General features: G+C 45.7%; 1 protein-coding gene across 6 annotated transcripts in view; it reads right to left on the bottom strand.

Annotated features, from left to right (window-relative positions):
- LOC125456052 (mucolipin-2-like) overlaps positions 1 to 19,846 on the bottom strand; it is an 82,879-nt gene that overhangs the window by 18,981 nt on the left and 44,052 nt on the right. For 3 of the 6 annotated variants that reach the window (XM_048538707.2, XM_048538708.2, XM_048538712.1), the window contains exons 5-10: positions 18,472 to 18,565; positions 18,173 to 18,269; positions 17,016 to 17,115; positions 5,877 to 5,989; positions 3,232 to 3,381; positions 395 to 496 (exon numbers count right to left, since the gene is read on the bottom strand). In XM_048538707.2, coding sequence (XP_048394664.1) covers positions 395 to 496; positions 3,232 to 3,381; positions 5,877 to 5,989; positions 17,016 to 17,115; positions 18,173 to 18,269; positions 18,472 to 18,565 — 656 coding nt within the window. The remainder of the gene's footprint in view (positions 1 to 394; positions 497 to 3,231; positions 3,382 to 5,876; positions 5,990 to 17,015; positions 17,116 to 18,172; positions 18,270 to 18,471; positions 18,566 to 19,846) is intronic. The other 3 variants (XM_048538710.2, XM_048538711.2, XM_048538713.2) reach the window with 3 other exon arrangements.

A 19,846-nucleotide genomic window follows, 5' to 3' on the forward strand; every position in this document is an offset into this window, starting at 1 on the left:
ATCCCAGGGAATTCCTGGAGGCTTGGCATTCCAACCCGGAACTCCATCAACAAACACATTGAACTGGACTTGAAATGCAAACCACTGAGAAAACAGAATGGAAGTGATGCCAACCATTCCAGCAAACCGAGGGATAGAAATAACAAAATGGGACACAACCCCAGCACTTCACCAAAGGCACACTGATGGCGTTACTGAGCAGGTGACAAAACATTGGGAATCAAACACATCGGCTCAGTGAGCAAGTCTACAGCCCCAAATGGTGTGGAGATTTTCATGTTTGGGATAACACAAATTAATTTCAGTGCAAATGTGAGGCCAAGCCTAACTAATGCAATTTCCAGCATCTTCCCAATCCAGGAACTCCAGCCCATTATTGCAAAGTGACACTTACATTATATTTCTGAAAATACCCCAGGTATCTGATGACTCCAACCCAGGTGAACAGGGTAGAGGTGCCCAAGAAAATACTACAGACATCGTATGTTGTCAGGTTCTGAAATCAAAAACATTGAGTGATTATCCACCTTAAAAATAGGAAACCTGATTTTGGCAGAAGAGAGAGATGTCCAGGGATACAGGAGGATAAACATTAAAGGAACATATTAATAAAAAAAGCAAAATAATTTAGATTGCCACTGGGTGTATATATTTCTGGGCGTAGAGAATCATATGTTTGTTAAATTTGTGTAGGACTTAGTTAGGGAGATCTTGGAATATTTATTCATGTCTTGGCATCCTTATGGAGATAAATCCAGATGTGCTCAAAGCCATTGCTCAGTTACCTCGTGCTCTGATTTCTGAATCAGCGTCCTGGGTTCAAGCGTCAAACCAGGGCTCGAACATTAAATTCAAGGCTCCAACAGAATATTGAAGAGCTGTTATCTGATCGGTATTCGAGGCAGTTTGCAATTTGCAAATCAGCTACCACCATTTTGGCAGGGAAATTGAGTTTAAGAGCCATGAGGTTATGCTGCAGCTGTATAAAACTCTGGTTAGACCACACTTAGAATACTGTTCTGAGAAGGGTCACCGGACTCGAAACGTTAACTCTGTTTTCTCCTTCACAAATGCTGCCAGACCTGCTGAGCTTTTCCAGCAACTTCTGTTTTTGTTCTTGGCATATTGTGTTCAGTTCTGGTCATCTCATTATAGGAAAGATATGGAAGCTTTTAGAGATGGTGCAGAGGAGATTTACCAGGATTCTGCCTCTACTGGAGGGCACATGTTATGGGGAAAGGTTGAAGGAGCTCAGGCTTTTCTCATTGGAGCGAAGAAGGATGAGTGGTGACTTGATAGAGATTTATAGGACGATGAGAGGCATCGATAGAGTGGATAGCCAGAGACTTTTTCACAGCGTGGAAATGACTATTACAAGGGGGCATAATTTAGTGTGGTTGGAGGAAGGTATAGGGGAGATGTCAGAGGTAGGTTCTTCACACGGAGAGTGGTGGGTGTGTGGAATGTGCTGCCGGCAGTGGTAGTGGAGTCAGATACTTTAGAGACTTTTAAGTGACTGTTGGATAGGCACATGGAGGATAGTAAAATGTAGGGCATGCAGGATACATTGATCTTAGTATATAATAGGTCAGTACAACATCGTGGGCAGAAGGGCCTGTACTGTGCTGTACTGCTCTATGTTTTATGTTCTACTCCCTGTGAGTGCTGTTGGTAATGAGTGCAGACCATCTCAGCTATCCTGTGTTGCAAAAATGATGACTGTTAGATGCGATGTTAGCAAGTGGACACCATTCGCTGAACAACCTCAAACGTGCTCTCAGCTATACCAGCAACCACTTGAAGATAACAGAAACAGAAACTGCCAGAGGATCAGCAGATTCTGTGGTGAGAAAACAGAGTTAACATTTCAGGTCCAGTGACCCATCTTCAGAATTCAAGTTCTGAATATTTTATTCATTCATGGGATGAGGACATCGCTGGCCAGGCAGCATTTATTGCCCATCCTTAATTGCCCAGAGGGCAGTTCAGAGTCAACCATATTGCTGTGGGTCTGGAGTCACATATAGGCCAGACCAGGTAAGGATGCCAGTTTCCTTCCCTAAACAAGATTAGTGAGCCAGATGGGGTTTTCCCCCAACATTTTGACAATGGATTCACGGTCATCATTAGATTATTAATTCCAGATATTTCATTGAATTCAAATTCCACCATCTGCTGTGGCAGGATTTGAACCTGGGTCCCCAGAACATTATCTGGGTCTCTGGATTAACAGTCCGAAAATAATACCACTAGGCCATTGCCTCAGAGTGGACCTCATTCGAACACACCAGATTCCTACAGGGACTTGACAGGGAAGATGTGGAGTGTTTGCTTCCCTTTATGGATGAGCATAGGACCAGAGGAATGATCTCAGAATAAGAGGTCACCCATTTAATACAGAGTGAGGAGGAATTTCTTCTCTCAGAGGGGAATGAATCAGGGGAATTCTTTACTACTGGGGGCTGTTAAGACTGTATCATTAAGTATATTCAAAGCTAAGATAGATAGATTTTAATGAGAAAGGGAATAGTGATTATGGATAAAAGGCAGACAAATGGAGTTGCGGATTATTGGATCAACCATGATCTCATTGAATGAGAGAGCAGGCTCAATTGGCTGAATGGCCTATTTCTGCCCCTGTATCTTTCAGTCTCAATATTCAGTTACCACATTAACAACAGCTTATTTTTAGTAGCCTCTTTAAACTGTTGATTCATATTTAAACTCACCATTCTCCTCCACTGAGATACGCTCTTTTATACCAAACAACGTTCAGCTAAGCATTTGTAATGATTTCACTTATGATCACAGATATTGAGAAATGACAAAAAAAACTTCATTGTAACTGCAGCAACAGATGGATTTTCAAAGCTGTACCCGATGGCCTGTCAGTGAATCCAGGACAGAGTGATGTTTCCAACTCAAATTGACAACAATTTTCCATGTTTAAAGGACTGGGGATTTAAAAAAACCTTCCAGTCACGATATTTAAACAGGTATTAGCCAAGTGTTAATGAGGATTGAGGTGAGTGGGAGATAGTGAGGGAGGACTGAGGTGAGTGGAAGTGAGCGAGGGTGAGCAGGACAGCGAGGGAGGACTGAGCTGAGTGACAGCAAGTGAGGGGAGTGTGATAAAGGACATTAAGAGGTGCAGGTTGAGTTTCAGGATTGACAGCATATTTGTAAAGGTGACTCCCATCCATGTAATGCCGGACACTCCTCGGATCATACCTTGGCAATGATCTCCATCTTCATGATAGAGCCTGTGACAGTGAGGAGATCACTGATAATGATCAGGATATACCAGCCATTCAGGAACTCCAACCGATCTGATAAACACACCCTCTGACTGTATCTCCTCTGGAAGAACGTGACAAATCTCTACAACAACAATGATAAAAGTCACCTCCAGATTACACAGTTGTTTTTCACTTTACATCTGGAATTTACAAAGTGGAAACTGTACAATCTGCGTCCCAGTCAATATTAGTCCCTCAATCAGCATCAAATTTAGTCATACAGCACAGAAACAGACCCTTTGGCCCAACTTGTTCATGCTGAGCAAATTTCCCAAACTTAAACTAGTCCCATTTGCCTGTGTTTGGCCCACATCCTTCTAACCCTTGACTATTTGTGTACCTGTCCAGATGTTATAATTGTACCAGCCTCCACCACTTCCTCTGCCAGCTCATTCCATACACACACCACCCTCTGCGTGAAAAAGTTGCCGCTCAGGTCCCTTTTACATCTTTCCCCACTCACCTGAAACCACTAGTTTTGGACTCACCAGCTAAAAGATCACAGCCATTCACCCTAGCTGTGCCCCTCATGATTTTATAAAACTCTATAAGGTCACCCCTCAGCCTCCAATACTCCAGGAACATAGCCCCAGCCTATTCAGTCTCTCCCTATAGCTGAAGCTTCCTCTCCGAGCCACATCCTTGTAATTTTTTCTTATCACATTTCCACTTTAACAACATCCTTCCTATAACAAGGCAACAAGAATTGTACACAGTATTCCAAATGTGGCCTTACCAATATCTTGGATAGCTGTAACATTACATCCCAATTCCTGTACTCATTGTTCTGACTAACAAAGGCAAGCATATCAAATGCCTTCTTCACCACCCAGCCTACCTGTGACACCACTTTTAAAGAAAAGTGTGCCTACGTTCCTAGGCCCTACCGTTAACTGAGTCAAAAGTCACATGACACCAGGTTATAGTCCAACAGATTTACATGAAATCACAAGCTTTTGGAGCACTGCTCCTTCATCAGATAACCTGACAAAGCAGTAGCGCTCCAAAAGCTTGTGATTTCAAATAAGCCTGCTGGTGTGGTGTGACTTCTGACATTTTACCCCGCAATCCAACACCAACACCTTTACATCCTGACTACCATTAACTCTGGCAGCCCTGCGATGGCTGCTTGTAGGAGTTTTGTGATTGTGTTAGCTGCTGCATTTCATACCCTACAACAAATAAATTTCAAAAACACATTCTATTGCTGTGAAGTATTGCGGGTGGTCTGCGAGCCATTAGATGTTGTAGTGAAAATGTTAGTGATGACTAAACGGGTTGAATGGCCTGATCTGTTACAGTCAGTGTTCTCTTGTTGACCGGGCACAGGCCTTGTGGTGGCATTGCCCAGGGATTCCTGCTGCCAACTGTTGACTCAGAGATAGTAGGAACTGCAGGGGCTGGAGAATCTGAGATAACAAGGTGTAGAGCTGGATGAAGGGGACAACTATTTTCTATTCACCTTCTCCATGCCCCTCAACCTTGTCTGCCCTGGATAAAAAAAACAAACCGAGCTTATCCCAACTCTCTCCATTGCTGAAATGCTCCATCCCTGGTGAATCTCTGAAGAAGGGTCTAGGCCCAAAACATCAGCCTTTCTGCTCCTCTGATGCTGCTTGGCCTGCTATGTTCATCCAGCTCCACACCTTGTATATCTCGGCAACTGTTGACTCTCTATTTTTCAGACCACCAGGTTAAAGCGCTGAGTTGAAGATCATTCAGAATCAGTCAGGGCCTTGTGACAAAGCCTGGTCCACGTTAGTCACAAACTGCGTCAACCACTTTATTCCGCAATAAGGTATGTTTGCGAACGAAACCACGGAAATTTTTTTTTGATTGGAAAGTATTAAATAATGAATATTGTTTAAGAAAGAAATACAGGACTGCTTATCCACAGAGCCCTGAAGGTGGCAGAACAGGTTAATAGGGTGGTAAAGGTGACAATAGGACATTTGCCTTTACCAGTCATGGTATAGATTATAAGAGTAGGGAGGTCATGTTGGGGTGGTACAGGACTTTGGTGAGGCCACTAGCTGGAGCACTGTGTGCAGTTCTGGTCACCACACTATAAGGAAGGATGTGATTGCACTGGAGGGGGTGCAGAGGAGATTGACCAGGGATGGAGCATTTCGGCAATGGAGAGAGATGGGATAAGCTCGGGTTGTTTCTTTCATCCAGGGCAGACAAGGCTGAGGGGCATGGAGAAGGTGAATAGACAACGGTTGTCCCCTTCAGTCAAGGGGTTGATAACAAAAGGGCCATAAATTTAAAGTGAGAGGCAGGAGGTTTGGAGGGGGTTTGAGGTAAAACATTTTCACCAAAAGAGTGGCAGACATCAGGAATGCACTTCACTGGGACAGTATCTGAGGCAGGAAACTTCGCAGCCAGAACATTCAAGGCTATGTGGGGACAAGCAGACTAGTGTGGATTTAATGTATCTTTGGCAGTAGACATTCAATGGGCCAAAAGGCATCTTCCACACTCTATGAGTCTAGGTTTCTATGTTAATAATCAGACTGGTCAGATCACTTTAACCTCAGGGCAGGTGTACATTCCAAGATGCAGTTGTATAAATACCTTGTGTAACTGGACACTTAGGATAATAGATCGGGAACACAGGACAAGTGACATCAGGCAGCTCAACATGACACAGGCATCAAAGATCAAGATGTAGTGCGTGTTCTTTGAGACTGAAAGAACAAACCGACATAAGTATGTGCTGAGATTATAGGACGCCAGGATTATTATGCTGACTTCACCCTCCCCGGGTACATTTCTGAATAATGCTGTGGATGTCGTACAAAATTTACCAGCAAGAAAATGAGAGTTCAAAGCACATCACAGATGCCCCACTTTCGACCAACACCAGATATTCTCACTACTCTCCTTCAGGCATGGGGACTCTGCTTCCCCCTGCCCCTGGACTTCCTCTTGCCTAACCGACTTCATGTCCAATTCCCTCTTTCTGCCCTCTGAAAGGAGATTAGTCCATGGCTCAGTGGTTTGATCCCTTGTTCCCTAAATCAGAAGATTGTGGGTTCAAATCCCACACCAGGTTTTGAGCTTAATACTCCAGACTGACACTCCCAACGCAGTAAAGGTGACTCTGTAGCAAAAACAGGAAGGCAGATTATTATTTGAGTGGCTGTAAATTGGGAGAGGGGAATGTTCAACAGGACCTGGGTGTCCTTGTGCATCAGTTGCTGAAGGTAAGCATGCAGGTGCAGCAGGTGGTAAAGAAGGCAAATGGTATGTTGGCCTTTATTGCGAGAGGTTTCGAGTACAGGAGCAGGAGAGTGTTGTTGCAGTTATACAGGGCCTTGGTGAGACCACATCTAGAATATTGTTCTTGCTGTAGAGGGTGTGCAGTGAAGGTTTAGAAAATTGATTCCTGGGATGGCAGGACTGATGTATGGAGGAGAGACTGAGTCATTTAGGATTGTATCGCCCAGAGTTTAAAAGAAAGGCGCACCCATAGAAACCTATAAAACTCTAGCAGGACTTGACAGGTTAGTTACAGGAAAGGCATTCACGACGGTGGGGGAGCCCAAAAGCAGGGGTCATAGATTAAGGATAAGGACTAAATGTTTTACGGCTGAAATAGGGAGAAATGTCTTCACCCAGAGAGTGGGGAGCCTATGGAATTCACTACCACAGGAAGCGGTTGAGGCCAAAAGATTTTGTGTTTTTAAGAAGGAGTTAGACATAATTCTAATGGCTAAAGGGATCCAGGGATATGGGGTAAGGGTGAGATTAGGATGTCGAGCTCAATCGTCAGCTATGATCATATTGAATGGCGGAGTATGCATGAGGGGCCGAATGGCCTAAACCTGCTCCTACCTTCTATGTCTCTACATTTCTTCGACATCTGAAGTGCCACTTTTCACATGAGCCTTTACCTGGAGGCCCTGCCTGTCCTATCAGCTGAATGTCAAAGATTCCATTTTCACGAAAACCAGGGGAGTTGCTGCTGCAGAGACTGATGTGTTCCCATCAATTCACGTCATTACAACAGACTATCCCATCACCATTATCACACAGCCCTCACTGGGGGTTTGCTGTGCCCAAATTAGCTGCCAAATTCCCTAAGCTGCAACAGGAGCTACACTTCAAAATATGCCTCATTGTTTGGAAAGCAATTGGGGATGTCCAATGATTGTGAAGGCACTATATAAATGCAACCACTTCAACTCAATCATTGTGTCCACTGCCAACTGGATCCTGAAGCCAAACATGCACATTCACCCAGCCCCAGCATCACAGGAAGAGCCAATTATTGATGGTACACTGTAGGAATATTACTCCTGTCTCAGCAACTTCCGTAGCTGGTTTTTACAATGAGAGTTTGATAATTACCCAAAAGAAAAAATGCTGAGTCCTGTACAGGCAGACCTTAGATTCAAATTACCTTCCAATCAACTGGAAAGAAACAGGGTGAAGAGCCTACTGGTGAGAGAGAAAGAGAGAGAGAGCGAGAGAGAGAAAGGGGCGTGGAGGAGGAGAGATGGGGGGACGCAGGGGAGACGAGGAGAGGAGAGGTCTTACCCGATAACCCCTTATGTGTGATCTTGCTGAGGACCTTTTTGTTATGGGACAGCAGAAACAGGAGTAGGCCATTCAGCCCATTGACATTGTCCTATTATTTAAGGAGTTTGCAAATAAACTCAATTTGGTTCAGAAACCCGGTGTCACTCCCAGTTTTAACATTGTCAATGGCGTCCCTCAGCCGTCACCTCAATTGCTTTTTGATCAAAGAAGTTCCAGAATTTCTACTCCCTCAAAACATAATGTGGAGACCACACATGGCACCACATCCACAAACATCCCACTCCCTCCACCACCGACGCTCAGTAGCAGCAGTGTCTACTGTCTACACGATGCACTGCAGAAATTCACCAAAGATCCTCAGACAGCACCTCCCAAACCCACGACCACTTCCATCTAGAAGGACAAGGGCAGCAGATACACGGGAACACCACCCCCTTCAATTACCCCTCAAAACCACTCACCATCCTGAATTGGAAACATATCACCGTTCCTTCGCTGTCTCTGGGTTAAAATCCTAGAATTCCCTCCCTAATAGCATTGTGGGTCAACCATTAGGTTCAAGAAGGCAGCTCACCGCCACCTTCTCAAGGGGAAACCTGTGGCAGGCAATAAACACTGGGCCCAGTCAGCTACATCCAAATATCTAAACAAGAACATCACTGTTGATCTCCCGAGGTCTACGTGTCCTCACTCTCCTTGTTCTACATATCAATTTAGATCAACTTTACATCAATGGAAGGGAAAGAGATCTTCATCTGTCAATCTATGATGTTTGAGGAGAGATTGACTGGATTAGGATTGCTTCACTGGAGTTCAGACGAATGAGGGGTGAACTCATAGAGACTTATAAAATTCTAACAGGACTGGACAGGGTAGATGCAGGGAGGATGTTCCCGATGGTGGGTGCGTCCAGAACTAGGGGTCACAGTACGAGGATTCAGGGTAGACGATTTAGGACGGAGATGAAGAGACATTTCTTCACCCAAAGAGTGGTGAGCCTGTGGAATTCATTACCACAGGAAATAGTTGATGCCAAAACATTGAATGTGTTCAAGAAGTGACTAGATATAGCACACACGGCAAATGGGATCAAAGGTTATGGGGTGAAAGCAGGACTAGGCTGTTGAGTTGGACGATCAGCCATGATGGTGCTGAATGATGGAGCAGACTCGAAGGGCTGAAGGAAGCCATATCTTCTATATTTCTATGTTTTCAAAGAAACATCCTAATGAAATCACCTTTACTTCTTTATGCTGAAAGAAATACAAACCTCACTCCTGTAACCTGTCCTGATGATTTCATTATTTTAGTACCTGGATCATCCCGATGAAGGTGCACTGCTGCCAGGGCCAACAGCACCCCCTGGGTGAGGCGTTTGCAAATGCGGTCCAACGAGAGCATTTTACAGCTGTAGAGTAATTTACAAATATAGAGTCCTAACCGATCCAGTCTCTCGTCATATTTCAGTCTTACCATCCCAAGAACAATAACTGTCAGGCATCCTATGGAATGTAAGAAACTGAAGGGCTAGGACATTGTTTCTCTTCATTCTTCACCAAGGCCACATTGGAAAAAACGGTAACATTGTGCGTGCAGACGGAACAAGATATCTTTGAGCATGAATCAGGAAACTTTAGTGCAGAAACTGCTACTGGTTAAGGGACGGCTAATGGAATTCTTTAGCCATTTTTGAAGCAGGGTCCTGTCCTGAAACATCGACTTTCCTGCTCCTCTGATGCTGCCTGGCTTGCTGTGTTCCTCCAGCTCTGCACTGTGTTATCTCTCACTCCAGCATCTGCAGTTCTCGCTATCTCCTAATGGAAGACTCTGCTTTGTTTCAAGAGGAATAGATCATCAGAACAAGGCTGTTCTGCTTCACTGACCAAGGCTATTGGTGCAACTACGCAGTCGTAGAGTCGTACAGCATGAAAACAGACCCTTCGGTCCAACCAGTCCACGCCAAACATAATCCCAAACTAAACTAGTCCCACCTGCCTGCTCCTGGCCCATATCCCTCCAAACCTTTCCTATTCATGGACTTATCCAAATGTCTTTTAAACACGTTTACATCCACCACTTCCTCACAAAGTTCGTTCACACACAAAACACCTCAGCATAAAGAAAAAGTTTGCCCTAATGTCTTTTTTAAATCCCTCTCCTCTCACGTTAAATATGTGTCTTTAGACTAAACACCCCATCCTAAAGAAAAGGCAACTACCATTAATCCTACCAATACCCCTCACGATTTTATAAACCTCTGTAAAGTCGCCTCTCAACTTCCGACGCTCCAGTGTGTAAAGTCCCAGCCTAGCCAGCCTCTCTCTATAGTTCAAACTTTCCACACATGGCAACATCCTGGTCAGTCTCTGCTGAACCCAAATCTCAAACACAGCGTGCAGTTTTGGTCCCTCTGTTTAAGGACGGATATAAATGTGTTGAAGGTGGATCAGGGGAGATTTACCAGACTGATTTGGAGAATGAGTAGATTGTCAAATGAGGAAAGGTTGACCAGACTGGGCTTGTTTCCCATGGGATTTAGAAGGCCGAAGTCCACAAGATCTTGAAGGATTTTGATCAGGTGGATGTGGCAAGGGCTTTTCTTTTTGTGGGTCAGTCCAGAACTAGGGGGACAGTCAGGAGGCTGGAAGAACACAGCAGGACAGGCAGCATCTGCAGGACAGGAACAGTCAACGTTTCGGGTTTTACCCTTCCTCAGGAGTGCTGTGTTCTTCCAGCCTCTTCTTTGTCTACCTTGGATTCCAGCATCTGTAGGAATTTTTTTTGTCCCAGAACTAATGGCACGTTGTAACATTAAGGATTACCCTTTCAGGAGAGAAAGGAGGAAAATTTCTTGCCTCTCAGTGGATTGAGAGACTCAGTAGGTAGTGGAGGTGGAGTCACTTGATATTTTTAGAGCAGAAGGATGGCGTGGGGTGGGGGGCGGTGGTGGTAGATGGGAATGTAGAACAAACAGGTCAATCACAATCAGATTGAACGGGGTTGAGGGTCTGAGTAGCCTACCGTTGCTCTCATTTGTATGTTTGTAAAATTGCTCCCATCAGGTCCGCCCTCCCATATCCCTCAATTCCTTTCTGTAAGCAAAGATCCATTAACCCACGTCTCAAACACACCCAGACAATGGCCTAGGGGTATTATTGCTGGACTGTTAATCCAGAGACCCAGGTAATGTTCTGGGGACCTGGTTCGAATCCCACGATGGCAGATGGTGGTATTTGAATTCAATAAAATATCTGGAATTAAGAATCTAACAACGATCATGAATCCATTGTCGATTGTCAGGAAAAACCCAACTGCTTCCTTTTATGGAAGGAAAACGGCCATCCTTACCTGGTCAGGCCTACATGTGAATCCAGACCCACAGCAATGTGGTTGACTCTGAACTGCCCTCTGGGTAATTAGGGATGGGCAATAAATGGGCCACTGACTCCCACATCCCGCAAATGAATAATGGAATGACTGAGTTTGTGTGTGGGAGGAAATTGCTCCCCATCTCAGTTCAGAACTCAGAAATTGAGACTCCACATTGTAGAATCACCAGCCGAGGGGAATTATTCTCTCATCATCAGGGAGATCGTGGCCTTGAGGAAATGGTCCTGGACCACAGCCGCAGGTTAACGGTCTGGCTACACAAATTCAAATACCATAACGGCAGCTGATGGAATTTAAAATTCAATTCATTGATAACTGGAATACAAAGCAAATCTCAGTGACGACCATCTATCAAAACCCATCCAATGGAAGCCCACTGCCCTGGCCTAGGCTGCTCCACGTGACTCCAGACTCACTTCAAACTAAAACCAAAGATGGACATTGGAGATTGAATGCAGAACAATGATGCCATCAGGTGGATCCATATGGAACTGCAGCAATTAAAAAAATCACTGGGTCAGTTGCACAGAACCTGAAAGAGCTACGGACGCTGGAAATCTGAAACAAAAAATTGCTGGAACTCAGCAGGTCTGGCAGCATCTGTGAAGAGAAATTACAGCTTCATGCAGAAGATGGGGCGGGGGTAAGGAGTAAATGATAGGTGGAGATGAGCCCAAAGAGAGAAGATAACTAAAAGCAGTAATTGCTGGAAAAGCTCAGCAGGTCTGGCAGCATCTGCGGAGAGAAACCACAGTTAATATTTTAGGTCAAGTGACCCTTCCTCCAAACTCAGAGAAAGAAGAACAGTTGGTCGGAAAAAGGAATGGATAACGGTCAGCCTGGGGGGGTATTAATAGCTGCTAATAGGGACCACTAGTCAAACACAAGTTTGTTTTATTCATTAACAGGATGAGGGCATCATTGACCAGGCAGCATTTATTGCCCATCCCTAATTGCCCAGAGGGCACTTCAGGGTCAACCATATTGCTGTGGGTCTGGAGTCACATGTGCGTCAGACCATGTAAGGATGGCAGTTTCCTTCCCTAAAGGCCATTAGTGAACCAGATGGGATTTTCCTGACAATCAGCGATGGATTCACGGTTATCATTAGACTCTTAATTCCAGATATTTAATTGAATTCAAATTCCACCATCTGCCTTTGCGGGATTTGAACTGGGACCCCAGAATGTTATCTGGGTCTCTAGATCTACAGCCCAGCGATAATACCACGAGGCCATCACCTCCCCCAGAACAACAGCAAAATTAATGACATTGAACAAGAGAAAGGATTGGGATAGAAATCCTGTTAGAGAGAGGAGCAGAATATCTTCCAGGTGAGCCTGGAAAAGACACAGCAGGGAGTTAAACACAAATCTGAAAGAACTACGGATGCCGGAAATCAGAAATGAAAACAGAAATTGCAGGAAAATCTCATCATCTGTGGAGAAATCTCTTGGCATGTCAAGTGCCTATCTAAACACTTCTTCAATGTGAATAGGGTTTCTGCCTCTCCCACCCTTACAGGCAGTGAGTTTCAAATTCCTACCGCTCTTTGGGTGAAAAAGATTTTCCTCACACCCTTCTAATAGAGGGATCGAGTTCCGGAACCAAGAGGTTATGCTGCAGCTGTACAAAACTCTGGTGCGGCCGCACTTGGAGTATTGTGTACAGTTCTGGTCACCGCATTATAAGAAGGATGTGGAAGCTTTGGAAAGGGTGCAGAGGAGATTTACTAGGATGTTGCCTGGTATGGAGGGAAGGTCTTACGAGGAAAGGCTGAGGGACTTGAGGCTGTTTTCATTAGAGAGAAGAAGGTTGAGAGGTGACTTAATTGAAACATATAAAATAATCAGAGGGTTAGATAGGGTGGATAGGGACAGCCTTTTTCCTAGGATGGTGATGACGAGCATGAGGGGGCATAGCTTTAAATTGAGGGGTGAAAGATATAGGACAGATGTCAGAGGTAGTTTCTTTACTCAGATAGTAGTAAGGGAATGGAACGCTTTGCCTGCAACGGTAGTAGATTCGCCAACTTCAGGTACATTTAAGTCATCATTAGATAAGCATATGGACGTACATGGAATAGTGTAGGTTAGATGGGCTTGAGATCGGTATGACAGGTCGGCACAACATCGAGGGCCGAAGGGCCTGTACTGTGCTGTAATGTTCTATATAAATTACTCTATGTAAACCTCCAGCCTCTTTCCTGAAATCTATGCGCCTGTTTGTCAAGGCGGGGGGAGGTAGACTTGTCCTGTCTGTGCCCCTCAATTTTCTTCATCTCCACCATGTCTGGTCTCAGTCTCCTCTGCTCTAAGGAAAACAATCTCTCTCCTTAACTGAAACTCGCCAGCTCAGGCATCATCCTGGTAAATCTCCTCTGCACCCTCCCCACTGCTATCACATCCCTCCTACAATGTGGATTCCAGACCTGCATACGATATTCTAGCTGTGGCCAAACCAACATTTTACACGATTCCAGCAATATCTCGCCGCTCCTGAACGCAAGGCCTCAGCTAATAAAGGAAAGTACCCCATTTGCCTTCTTAACCACTTTATGCATCAGTCCGAATACTTTAGGGGACTAGTGTACACACACACTGAGGTCCCTCTGATCCTTGGAGATAGCAAAAACTGCTGATGTTGGAGTCAGAGTCTATAGAATGTGGAGCTGGAGGAACACAGCAGGCCAGGCAGCATCAGAGGAGGAGCAGGAGAGTTGATGTTTCGGGTCAGGACCCTTCTTCAGGACTAGACCAAAACATTGACTTCCTGCTCCTCTGATACTGCCTGACCTGCTGTGTCCTGCTTGTCCGATCCAACTGTATCACCTTGACACTAGGAACTTTCTGTTTGCAGCTACACTATGTGAAGAATCTCTTTCACACAATGGGCCGATTGTCTGAATTTAAAAACAATGACAGCCTCTCACGCAGAGGTCTGTCTGGATCAGTGTTTAATGTCTGCGTCACTGAGGTCAGTTCCAAACACTGAACGGGTCAATGTTGAGGGACAGGGTACCCAGACCCTTGTAGAAACTGTGACAATTTAAGACAGCAATAGTAGGAACTGCAGATGCTGGAGAATCTGACATAACAAGGTGTAGAGCTGGATGAACACAGCAGGCCAAGCAGCATCATAGGAGCAGGAAAGCTGATGTTTCGAGCCTAGACCCTTCTTCAGAAATGGGGGAGTGGGAGGGGGCTCTGAAATAAATGGGGAGAGAGGGGGAGGCGGATGGAAGATGGATAAAGGAGAAGATAGGTGGAGAGGAGACAGACAGGTCAAAGAGGCAGGGATGGAGCCAGTAAAGGTTAGTGTAGGTGGGGAGGTAGGGAGGAGATAGGTCAGTCCAGGGAGGATGGACAGGCCAAGGAGGCGGGATGAGATTAGTAGGTAGGAGATGGGGGTGAGGTTTGAGGTGAGAGGAGGGGATAGGTGGGAGGAAGAACAGGTTAGGGAGGCGGGGATGAGCTGGGCTGGTTTTAGGAAGCGGTAGGGAGAGGGGAGATTTTGAAGCTGGTGACATCCACATTGATACCATTGGGCTGCAGGGTTCCCAAGCGGAATATGAGTTGCTGTTCCTGCAGCTTTCGAGTGGCATCATTGTGGCTCTGCAGGAGGCCCAGGATGGACATGTCATCTAGGGAATGGGAGGGGGAGTTGAAATGGTTCGTGACTGGGAGGTGCAGTTGTTTATTGTGAACCAATCACAGGTGTTCGATAAAGTGGTCGCCAAGCCTGCGCTTGGCTTCCCCGATGTAGAGGAGGCCACAGTGGGAAATTAAAGACAGCGACAGATTCACTGGGAGCCTGATACTGCAGCATTGGAGCAGAATGGGGCAGGGGCTACCTGAGGGATCACTGGGTCCACTTAATCAGATATAGATCCCTGACCAACTGAGTCTATAGACCTGATGGTAGACAGTCAGGGAGCCAGACTGTTGGAGTATGCAGAGTGTCCTGTGACTGGCTCCCTGTACAAAGTTGGGCCTGTTTCTCACTGGGTTAAATCTCCAGCAACTATCCTCCAATGCTGTGGGATGTCCCCTTTAGGTGTGAAATGAGGACCCCCCCTTGTGTGCTGGGGTCTACAGGGGCTCCATGGCCAGCGTATCTGCAGCCACTGTGTTAGCTTCAGTAGATCCAGACCAGTCCCACTACCCAAGGTCACTCAGCAGAAACAACCATCAGGGAAGCGCAGGGCCCCGGGTCAGGGACTTCAGCAGGAACTCACCCTGGGATTGATTCTCTGGGTCACTCCTTCACAGTTTGCTTGGGCCGACAAGTGGCAAGTAACACGAATGCCACAGAAATGCTGGACGATGACCATCTCCAATAACAAACATCCCTTGATATTCAATCATTGGATTCCCCACTAACAGTATCCTGGGGGTTACTGACCTGAAACTCAACTGGATCACCACATAAACACATTGGTTACAAGAACAGGTTAGAGTTTAGGAATATTGCACCTCCTGACTCCTCAGAACCTGTCCACATCCACAAGCATCCAATCCCTCCACCAGCAATGCTCAGCAGCAGCAGTGGGTACTATCAATAAGATGCATTAAAGAAATTCACCACAGATCCTCAGATAGCACCTTCCAAACCTACGACCACTTCCATCCAGAAGGACAAGGGAAGCAGATGCATGGGAACACCACCCCCTTCAAATTCCCCACCGAGCCACTCACATTCATGACTTGGAAATGTATTACTGTCCCTGCAGTGCTGCTGGGCGAGAATCCTGGAATTCCCTCCCTAAGGGCAGCATGCTGTCCATGTCCCACACAGCCCATCAATCTTCCTTTGTGGCTGAGACAGGCTTTCGAAAGATCCTGCTTAAACTGGCTGTCAATCCTCACAACATTTTCAAATCTCGCCTATCCCCTACCAAGATACAAACGGTTTGTCAAAAAAAAAAAGGATTCAAAGAAAAATCAGGAAGCTTCATGTGATAAGAGCAAAAAACCTGCATATCCTGGAAATCTAAGTAACAACTGAAAGTTCTGGAGAAGCTCAGCAGGTCTGACAGCATCTGTGAAGAAAAGAAACAGCGTTAACGTTTTGGGCCCAATGTCACTCTTCTCCAGAATTGAAACATATTGGAAAATGACGGTTTCAGAATCCCTACAGTGTGGAAACAGGCCCTTTGGCCCAACAAATCCACACTGACCCTCAGAGCATCCCACCAAGACCCATCCCCCTATAGCCCACACACCCCTGAACACTACGGGCAATTTAGCATGGCCATTCAAACTAACTTGCACATCTTTGGACTGTGGGAGGAAACCGGAGAAAACACGGGGATAATGTGCAAACTCCATACAGTCACCCGAAGGTGGGATTGAACCCAGGATCCTGGCGCCATGAGGCTGCAGTGCTAACCACTGAGCCATCGTGCCACCCTTTGCATGTCTAAAGGAGGGAGGGAGGAGTGAGGGGAGCTGAGGTCAAGTGCAACAGACAAAGAGTTTGTTAATAGGGGGTGTAACAGAAATTCTCAAATGGCTGCAACTGAAGATGATGAAGATGAAAATGGGTTCTGTCTACTGAGAGAAGAACAAACAAGACAGAGTCAGCCAATGGGGGAGAGGGAGAAGAATACCAGAAATTTCTACAATGTTGTGCTTTTGAACACCTCAATACTTCCTGCACATGATCTGGGTGATAGCAGTTGAATGACATTATCTTTAGCAAACTCTAGAGGTTCTGACGGTTCACGTTAAACACAAGAGATAATCTTTAGCATCTGTGAAAATTTGAATTACATACGTGAGCCAGAAATCTTCCAGTCTTTACATTCTGTAACCGTTGTCTCACTCTCCAACTTTATCTTAATGAGTCCACTGTGGGCTGTGTTGTCAAAGGTGATCTGTATTCAGGAAAGTCAAGGTTCCTCATTATTAATAACAAACATTCCAGAACATTCCTCAACACTAACCTGGTGGCAAACCTCATCCACTTCAATTCGGTCCAGATCAGTTCAACAAAACTCTCAAATGATTATCCAGTCAGCCCCTCCTTCGCTGCCTGGAAAAAGAGGACAGGACTGAAGTGGTGGTGGTGAGGGAGCGTGGTTCGGGCTATGAGATGAGGGGGGAAGAGGGAGGGGAATGGGATGGGGTTTTCAGGCGAGGGGGAGAACGGGATGTGGGAGAGTGCAACAGCAGAAAGTGTGATGGGGGGGGGTGGTAGGGGGGTGCGATGAGGATGGGGGGAGGGGATATGGGGGCCGGTGAGGGGCCGAAGTGGGGAGAGACACAAAGGGAGAAGGGGGACACTCCTGGTCCAATCACTCCCTGGTTTGGTTTCTCTTCCTGGCAGTTCCTTTGATGCTTAATTTGCTCACTCCCTTTTGGATTTGTGTCTCATTTCATCCTCAGCTTATTCTGAAATTGTTAGTCTCCCGGTTCTAAGCTGCCAGAAGGTGTTCCAACATTTAGTACGGTCCTTCTCCAGGATCCCCCCCACTTTACCAGTTGTGTGAAAAACCCTTTTTAATTACAAAACCTGCGTCTCCTTCCTGGGTTAACTTGTAAGGGGCTTCATTCCAACAAGACGTATGTTCCACCCACCAAACCAATCACAACATATGTCTTTCACCAGTCACTATTTCCTTTTCCAATACTTACGAGCTAAAAGTTACACCTTCGGCATCACTCACTCACATCTCAGCCACTCACCATTCTGACTTGGAAATATATCGCCATTCCTTCACTGTCGCTGGGTCAGAATCCTGGAATTCCCTCCCGAAGGGCACTGTGGGTCGACTCACAGCAGGAAGACTGCAGCGGTTCAAGAAGCAGCTCCCCACCATCTTCTCAAGGGCCAATATATACCGGATGCAGCCAGTGATGCCCACATCCCGTAAGTGATTAAGTACAAAGTCAGGAGGAGAAGCAGTGACAGACAGGAGGTGAATTACTCACCGTGATTGCAAACTCATAGCAGTCTGGTAATTCATTGTTACGAATAGTTTGTAGGTCTATCCCCTTCAGTTTAAACGTGATTTCTATTAGTATCAACCTTAATAAAACCAAAGAAATAATAATTCAGGACACAAACAGAACTGAATTCTTTTGTAGTTACAAATGCAGACACCAGACGCAACATTACACACTCTGTGCTGCATCCAAATATAATCCTAACTCTACTGTCTGCAAACATTACAAAGTATATTCTACTGGCTTTACAGAGCACATAATCTGCACCTTACTGATAAAGTTACCTGTGAAAGTCAATGTCAAAAAATGACAAATTGCTGATTTTCCATTCTTTAAAGGTGTCCCCTGTTTCAGAAGCTGATTCCATATTCAGGCATTCTGGAAAGAAACAAACAGTTTAATCTCATAAATACTAGGAGCTGTTCATAGCCATACATAGGTGCGCCATTCAGCCCTTCAAATCTGCTCCACCATTTATTTATGATGATCATAGCCTCAGTTCCACTTTCCTCCCCACTCCCTACAACCCTTCAACCCACTACTAATTAAAAATCTGTCTACCTCCTCCTTAAATTCACTCAATGTACCAGCGCCCATCAGATTCATTGGGTAGTGAATTCCTTGGATTCATAACCATTTGAGAGAAGTGACTATTACACGTCTGTTTTAAGTCTGCCACCCCTTATCCTAAAACAAGTTCTTCTCCTTCTAGGACATTTCACTTCACAATTGCATGGAAACAAGGTCACAATTCTCCCCAATCAGATCCACTGACTGAACAAAGAAGCATTCCCAACTCCTTGGAAAGTTGACCTCATTCCTTTCTTCAACGCAAGTGGTAAGATTAGCCAATGAAATTGAATCCTTTTATTTACGACACCTTCTGAAGGGGTAACAGAGCATTTTGGTCTACACACAGGCTTTTTCTCCTCCAATTCATCTGTGGGATGTGGGTGTCTCTGCCTGGGCCAGCATTTCTTGCCCATCTCGAGTTGCCCTTGAGAAAGTGGGGGTGAGCTGCTTTCTTGAACCGCTGCTGTCCATGTGCTGTAGGTTTACCCACAATGCTACTAGGGAGGAAACTCCAGGATTTGGACCCAGTGACAGTGAAGGAATGGCAAAACATCTCCAAGTCAGGATGGTGAGTGGCTTGGAGGTGGTGGTGTTCCCGTATGTCTGCTGCCGTCGTCCTTTTCGATGGAAGTGGTCATGAGTTTGGAAGGTGCTGTCTGGGGATCTTTGGTGAATTTCTGCAGTGCATCTTGTAGTTAGTACACACTGCTGCTACTGAGCGTCGGTGGTGGAGGGAGTAGATGCTTGTGGATGTGGTGCCAATCAAGTGGCTGCTTTGCCCTGGATGGTGTGAAGCTTCTGGAATGTTGTTGGGGCTGCACACATCCAGGCACGTGGGGAGTATTCCATCACACTCCTGACTTGTGCCTTGTAGATCGTGGACAGGCTTTGAGGAGGCAGGAAGTGAGTTACACGCTGCAGTATTCCCAGCTTCTGGCCTGCTCTTGTAATCTCTGTGTTAACGTGGTGAGTCCAGTTGAGCTTCTGGTCAATGGTAGCCCCCAGGATGCTGATAGTGGGGGATTCAGTGATGGTAACGCCACTGAATGTCAAAGGGCGGCGGTTAGATTGTCTCTTATTGGTGAT

The sequence above is a fragment of the Stegostoma tigrinum genome, chromosome 8, assembly GCF_030684315.1.
Source record: "Stegostoma tigrinum isolate sSteTig4 chromosome 8, sSteTig4.hap1, whole genome shotgun sequence".
Classification (NCBI taxonomy): Eukaryota; Metazoa; Chordata; class Chondrichthyes; order Orectolobiformes; family Stegostomatidae; genus Stegostoma; species Stegostoma tigrinum.